General features: G+C 42.6%; 1 protein-coding gene across 2 annotated transcripts; it reads right to left on the minus strand.

Moving 5' to 3' along the window:
• Positions 1 to 1,006: 1,006 nt before the first annotated feature.
• IFT27 (intraflagellar transport 27) lies at positions 1,007 to 7,649 on the minus strand (the record flags this gene model as incomplete). 2 transcript variants are annotated; one of them, XM_079549080.1, is made up of 7 exons in its annotated part: positions 1,007 to 1,105; positions 1,311 to 1,420; positions 1,726 to 1,843; positions 2,800 to 2,859; positions 3,550 to 3,609; positions 4,681 to 4,760; positions 7,616 to 7,649. In XM_079549080.1, 7 exons carry the CDS (start codon positions 7,647 to 7,649, stop codon positions 1,007 to 1,009), a joined length of 561 nt encoding a protein of 186 aa, XP_079405206.1. The 2 variants fall into 2 exon arrangements, with proteins under 2 accessions (XP_079405206.1, XP_079405205.1); XM_079549079.1 differs by having other exon boundaries at positions 2,800 to 2,898.
• Positions 7,650 to 7,891: the final 242 nt, after the last annotated feature.

The following is a 7,891-nucleotide window of genomic DNA, read 5'->3' on the forward strand; positions in this document are numbered from 1 at the left end:
GGATAAGCAGGGAAAGTTTAACAACAAAGGTGACTGATTCTAGTAAGGGATGGAGAGCTAAACCTATGAGAAGATGTGAACGTGATGCTTGTAAGTTCAGCTGACAAGATGCAAAATGACACAGAAACAAATAAAATAACAAATGCATGAAGAAGGAAGGGCAATTTCAGTTTTAGACTTGCCCCTGGAATAAAAGACATATTCTCACCATATGACTTCATTTTACAGGTAAGCCAATTTGAGTGAGACTGTACAAAGTCCTTGCTTCAGAGGTAGCTGCTTCAGAAATTTTGTGACCCGGGTCCAGCAGAGGGCACTGCGTTACCAAGTGACAATGGCACAGGTGCAAGACAGACCGGCAGTGGAAGAGCCCCGTTGAAGAAAACCAAATTCTTGGCATTACAAAGAGATGTTAGCCATCACTATACCAATCCTAGAACTGATACGAATAACACTGTTAAAATAGGCCTCAAACTCCGGGTGTTCCCAGAAACACACCTAAATCCAATCCAACTACGTGTCCATTTCAGGCCACAGACTTTCTACTGAAAATGCTTTGCAAGCAGTAGGGCTGAATCAGTCCTGCCCTGCAACGTATGTACCAGTGCTGGGTTGCTTAAGCTGAAAAATATCCTGTCAGCTTCTTCTCTCCTCCTCCAAATCTCTACATCCTTGCAGGAATTTTGTTCAGACATGAGATAAGGCACTATTATCAAGGCAAAAAGCTGGCAATTTCCATTCTGCCCTCCCCCTTTTATTCCTTCCTCTTCCAACCTAACCGACTTTCAGTGAGCAGAGAACCGAGGTAAAGGACATGAAGGGGGTGCTAAGGTAGCAATTCCAAAATAATGTCTTTCCATTTGCTTATTTCTAGTTTATTTTGAATTACCAGAAGATGACTGTGAAGAAGCAAAAAGCTCATCTTTTTTCCTCTCTCTGTATTCCAATCCATAGGATTCTGGGCACTAGAAGAAGTTCTGAAGTTAAGTCATCCCAGTCACGGCCCTCAAGCTAGTGAGTGAAAGGTTTCCACTTTTTCTTTGTACAGTTGGTAGAATGACTTTGCCAGGATGTTGAAAGGGGCCTCAAAATTTTTCATCTCCTTCTGTAAAAAGAAAATTGTAAATGACAGGTGAAATAAGCATTTTACTATTTCTGCTCAAACAGCTTCACAAAAGACAGACTAAAACAGAGGGTGAGTTACAGGACAAATAAGTGGAAATGAGCCCCCAGTTATTTATCCTCAGCTAAAGAGAAGATAACTTTACAAATTCCCACTTCTATAGATGGTGAAAAGAGCAGATACTCACTACAGACATCTCACAGTATTCCAGGCCATGTTTGTCAGCCCATTCCTGTGCTTGTTTCTGTTCCACAACTCGACGACCAACCAGATCTGTTTTATTCCCCACTAAGACACCTGCAGAAAAGAAAAAGAAACAAAGGAAATACAACTCAGAAATGATGATTTGTTACCAGTAAATTTTGGGACATTGCAGAAGCACCTGAAAAAGTTGGAGGTGAGGCATAACAAAACATGACTATCTAGAAAAGTTTCCACTAAGGAATGATCTAAAATATATACACGTCTTTATCTGCACTGCGAGTTGAAGGAAGCCAGGCCTGCAACTGCTTTAAAATAAATGCTCTGTACTGCAGCTCAACAGAAACAACTGCTGCCACACAAGAGGGGTGCAGATAGCAAAAATATCATCCATTTCTTACCTGGGATGTGCATTCCAACTGCTTGTGCCCTCAGCTTTTCCAGCCACTTGGCACAGTTGCTGAAAGATTGCTCATTAGTGACATCATACACAAGGCACAGGACATTTGGTTGCTCCCACTGCACAGCAAGAAAGGAACATTGTCAGCTCTAATGAAACCAATGTGGTCAACAGCCAGTCCGCATCTGCATGGCAAACACAGATGCTAAGATAAAAATAAAAAGCCTAACACACAGGAAACCTATGCCTGAGCTGAGGTTACACATCTCTGTTGAGTTGATTAAATGGATAGCTGGCACTGAGTGATACAGTCTTGCTTTACTTCCTCATTTCTGTCTTTATGGTCCTGCTCCTTTATTTGTACCAGCTCTGGCACTCATCTTATTCCCAGGGAAGCTGATTCTTCATGCTCAATCAGCACAAAATTAATCCTAGAGAAAAAAATTAGAAAGGTTTTCTGCCAGTTTGAGAAGCTGAGTCAGCTTCCAAAGGGGTCCCTTGCAAATCAGACCTGGTGCAAGGGCAACAGTGCAACTGCCTCTTGTAGAGCAGTATTAGGTTGACTTAGCTGTCTTGGGAAACTTCATATCAATTAACCAATTCTACCTTTCAAGTGAGACAGCACAATGGAGAACTGTACCAGAAAAGACAGGAATGACTGAAGGAAAAAAAAAACCACACACAACAGTGAATGGCAGTGTTATGCTCAAGGACAAAAATGTGTGCTGTTGTATCAAGATATCATTATAAAACAAAAAACATCACTGCTGAAGTAGCAGCAAAATCAATGTACTTCTGAGAAACAGAAATACTTTAACCAACAGCACATAGTTACTCTCAGCTAAAAATCCCTAATTCTTTTGTAAGAAAACTGAAGGATTTTCTGCTTTCCTTCCTCTTAAAAGTCTTTGTTCTAGCACTTTTCAGAAAGGTAGAACAGGAAGCATTGGCAACTGAGGTAAATGCTCCCATTTACACTAAAGACAAAGTTTGCTATATCTGTCAGACTGAGGAGTTCAGATCTTCAAAGCAAAAGCAATCCTTTGGAAGAAGAGGACTGTTACATAACACTTACCAGTTTCTCCAGCATCTCAGAAAATAGATCTTTGCCTGCAGAGTCAAAAATGAAGAATTCCTGAAAGCAGAAGCAGAAAGAAGGTTCTTGCCAGGAACACAGCAATGTAAAGGAAGGTTTTGAAAGTAAATACCACAACTTGTCATCCCTGCATTTTGTTCAGTACGGCAGTCTCGTGTCCCTGAGAGACATGCTTCTTGGCACTGTGCATACCCCATCTTCAGACAGTATGATAAAAGAACTGGCTATTTTTTTCATCTATAAATGATAGAAGGACTACCTCCAAGGCTCTAGGCCTTGTTTCTACCTCTGCTGGAAACAGAACACTGGGAAGAACGGGACAGTAAAAAGCTAATTTTCACTATTTGTATAAAATGACACACGTGTCCACACTATAGCAGTGGAAGTGTAGGGTATTTAAGGAAGAGGAACAGTTTTATCTTCCGTAGTTCTAAGCAACATGAACTAAACCTGATTGTCCTGAAAGACAGAACAGAAAGCAAAAACTGCTTGCGACAGCTTTGGTTTAAGACGTCCTTTTAGACACAACTATGTAAAACACATTTTAAGATGAAGCTAACCTTTCACAAGAGCAAGCACAAGAAATTGCACGTGACCAGTCTCACTTCCTTACTGCAAGTTAATGGCCTTACAAACATACAGTGCAATCCTCTAATGGAATGAGATGGAAAGGGAGGCTTGAGCTCCAGATGTCTCTTTCTGACCAATTTATGTCACAGAAAAACTCACCACACTATCACTTGTCTCTGGAACTGATATAGCCTTCACCAACAGTTCAATGCCCGTTGTCTGTCAAGAAGAATCAGGAAAAGAGGGATCAGAAGAGTTTTTAAGAGCCTTCCCAACTGCATACCAACTATGCATCAGATTGAGGCAATTTTTGCAAATCATTACAATCCCATCAGACAGACTGCTGGGAACTCAGCAGTGCTCCTCATAGCTTTGGTAACATAGTCCTCCTTACGTGTCACAGCTGTGTAGGTTTGCTCAAATGGGAAAAAGAGTACCAGTGTTCAGAGCTCTGTTTGTATATTAGTGTGTTACTTAAAATCTGTAGGGCTGCATTCATTGTCACACTGCTGCTCTAAAGCAGTCTGGGAACATTTTGCACCAACCATGTGATCAGCTAACATATGGGACCGAGGTTATTTGTGCCTCTTCCACCTTTTATCTCATTCTGCTTTGTAGCTTGTTTGTTTGTTCTATTTCTATCCCTAACTTCTGGTTTCCATCTTTGTTTCAATGAATAAACATAATATAGGGTTGGGTATTTTTTATTCCCCCGCACTCATATTTTCCTTTTTTTACTTTACTTATATTTACTTTTATTTTTATCCTGCTTCTGATTAGTCATCACCATTGATTATCTCACTGAAAGACTGCAAACTGTATCCTCTTCATCTGGGAACAGTTTCTGCAGATTATAATTATCTTGGGGTTATGCAGAACATCTTCATGTTTGCATAGTGATAAGCACAACGTCCACATGCACACTGAATAGTTGGAATTAAGAGCTTTCTCCTTCAGCGATGCTTTTCCATAGAGTATTTCCTAAGGGGGGGAACTCTCTCAGACCACAAAAGCTTAGGAAAATATTGGTTCAGAAGGAAAATTATAACAATTAACTGATTTACTCACCACTGTTTCAAAACCAGCACCCACATAATGTAAAAACTTACAGAACGTTAAATCATTTCTCTTCAGACTCTAAGGTGCAAGACAAAGAAAACTGTAAGACCCACCTTGAATGCCTCAACAAACCATATGATTTACTTTGTTCTAAGGCTTCTTATTTATCTCGTGTAACTTAGAAAAAGTTGCTGGATAGCAGATTGAGCTTGTCGTGTAACTTGCACTTACCAATGTATAGTTCTTCTGAAAATGAGCCCCATCATTGCGGAACATCTGGGCTAAAGCACTCTTCCCCACAGCTGGATCACCTGCAAAACCAAAGATAAAAAGTTCATCTTAGAGAATCTTATTTTCCCTCAGTTCTGATCCTATCTTATGCCACAAGACGTTGAATACTGCAACTCTGAATGCAGACAAGGTCACTATCACAAAATAATCTGAAACGTACTACCCATGTAATGAAATAAATATTGTTATTATGCATATTGATGCTGAAATCAGGTTTTTGCTCAATGAACGACAGCAAAGAGTTCCCATATCAGGGCTGAATTGCTGTTTGTTTTAGAATTTGTGTTTAGCAATCTACCCTATAGCCTTTACCTAAGAACTCACATTTTCCAGGTGTGGTGTTACAAAGAATCTGACAACATGATAAGGGCAACTGAACTTCACAGGCTCTTTTCTCTCCTTAAAATACATACTTCCACAAATCTCTCCTTAAAATACATACTTCCACAAATTCAAATCCTTGTTACTGTTATACTGAGTTTAGTGGAGAGGCAGGGCTTCCATATACTACAAAGCTGCTTAATCTGGTAACATTCCTCGATGGACTCTTCTTGCTGACCCTGCTAAGTGAGCAGCTCTTGCTGACTCAATGCTGCTGGTGGCTCATTAGTTGCATCCTGGGCATAAGAGAAGCAAAATGTCACTTGGCTGGAGAGGAAGCCTGCTGATTCATCCCTGTATGGAAAGCAAACTAACGGGCTTTCATTTTTGCTCCTCTAGAACAAAGATTCACTGGTGTCACTTGCATAACACTTTGGGTGAGTATCTGCCCCTTTGGCCTGCTGTTACAATGTTCTGCAGGACCTAAAGGGACGGTAGAGGACTGCAGAATTCACGTAAGCCCAAATCATTCCACGAAACAGATCGCAGTCCTTGCAAAACAGAGTTAACTTAATGTTCTCAGGGAGCTTATCTTCTCTTCACATATCCTTTCAGCAGCCTGGATAGTTCAAAAGGGACAAAACCCAGGAATTAACCATCTCAGTGTTCTAGCTTTTTTCTGTCCTGAAAGGAACACTCGTGACAGTCAAGCTGAGAACACAAACCTTCTACGCTATACTGGTAATAAGAAAACTCAGAAAGGGGTACATTTTGCCCTATTAGAACTTCATAGATGGTGTTTTGAAGGAGATTGGGAAGTTATCTCCTCACATGATATTTCAGAGAAGAGGACTTTGGATACTAACGATTGCTCCCAGATGCATCAACCAAAGCAGTTCTTGTTTAAACGTTTTTAGCATGCTTGCTTACTTTGAGCTGAGTTGAGTTCATAATATTTAGACAGGAAAATCTGGTAAATCAGCTTGTTTGTTCCCTGATCAGTTCAAGCTTGTGCTGAAGACAACACTCTGTTCTGAGTGGAAGCTATTCTGTATTTCAATAGGTAATTAAGTCTGTCTTTGTAAAATAAGATAGAGAAGCATACACTGCTACAAACTGTGCAGGCTTCTTTATTTTCAACATCCAGTGCAAATTCTTACCTAATGTGTTCCTTTATTTTATTTGACAGCCTCAGCTTTTTTTTCCCCTCCTCTTTTCTTCTTCTTTGCCGTTCTCTTTGCCCATTACATCATCGCACTTCTTTCTCAAAATAAGTTTCCTTGCATTTTCCATTTAGTCTGGTCTCATCTGCAAACACTGCATCCCAAAGAATTTATTCCACCCATATTTCTGTTATTCTGCCAGAAACTGTTGCATGTCTCTAAAATGCCTGCTACCGACAAGTACCTTTTTTTTACAAAGAAAAACCTTTCATGGTGTCTCCAAAGTAAGCTCCAATCTTGGTCTGTGTCTGTAAATTACCCTTGAGATAACACAGGAATCGCTTTCTATTGTCAAGTTAATAGCCTCTCCACTACTAACAAAAGTCTTTTCCCCTCTGTTGTTCTCTTGACCTCGGTGCAGCTCCCAATACTGTCAGCCATTCTATTCTTCACAATCATTTCCTTAGGTACACAAGAGTTTCTTGATCTACCTCAGATGTTTTTGCTTCTACCAATGTAATTGCATTCTCTTGTTCTCTCTAGGTTGCGATTTCTCGCCTCTTACATCTATTTCATTATAGTCGTCTCTCCTGGAAGAAAGAAGTTATTTTGCTTGGTCTGCTGCATTAATTCCTTATTTTCAACAAGATACACATACTATCCTAGTACTTAGGAGCACTACAAGCGGACACGGAACAGAGCGTTTCTGTTGTTTGCATTGTGAACAGAACTGAAAGGGCAGCTTCAAACCCAGTAGGGATTAAGAACATAACTGAGACACACAAAGAAAACCTGTGTGAGTTCAGGAGTGTCATGGAATCAGCCTGGGCGGCTGATTAAAGAAAACCTATATTGGGACCTGGAAACTTCCAAACGGGAAGTGATGTGCAAATCTTGAAGATGATGTGGAAGAAAACACATTTGGAGCAAAGTGTTAAGCGGAGAGCTGTCTGCACAGCAAGGCGTTCTGGTTCTGCGCTCCTGGCTGATACCACGCGCTCAACGGTGAGCCTTTCCTTCCTGCAGCATTGACAGCCGGCTGAATTCGCTCTCAGCACCTCTAATCCATTCTGACTGAATAAAGCTCTGTCTTCGCCTCACTTCCCCCCCCCCCCCCCCCCCCTCAGATTAACCTCCAGTTCACGTGCGGAAAAAGAAGCCTTCGTGAAGCAGGCTCTCTTCGCCCTTGCCCTCATCCCCCATCCTCCCACACCCACTCGCTCCGGACCCTGCCCTTCCCCAGCCGATCACACCGCGCTTCACGCCCTCCCACGCGAACGGGGGAGGCGGTAACCACCGCCCCATCCCCCGGGGATGCCGCCCTGCCGATCTGCCAGGCCGAAGGGCCCGCCCTCCCAGAGCTCCCGCCTCGCTGAGGAAGCCAGACTCACCTGCCAGCAGGCACTTGGCGGAGAGCTTCACCATCACTCCGGCCCGAGAAAGGCGGAGGCGGAGGTAGCGGGTCGGGAAGGCGGTGGCGGCCGCCGCCACCGCGCTCTGCCGCGGCCCTAGCAACAGCGCGGCCCTAGCAACGGGGCGCCCCGCCTTCCTCCGGTGCGCTAAACCCGGTTGGCTGCGAGCTCTGCTCGTCAAGGCTAGCCAGAATTACTATTGGATGCTGTGTCTTTGCCCGCCCTCAGAGCGTCCTGTCACTCAAATCCTGGTCC

The sequence above is a fragment of the Tetrao urogallus genome (assembly GCF_951394365.1).
Source record: "Tetrao urogallus genome assembly, chromosome: 1".
Lineage (NCBI taxonomy): Eukaryota > Metazoa > Chordata > Aves > Galliformes > Phasianidae > Tetrao > Tetrao urogallus.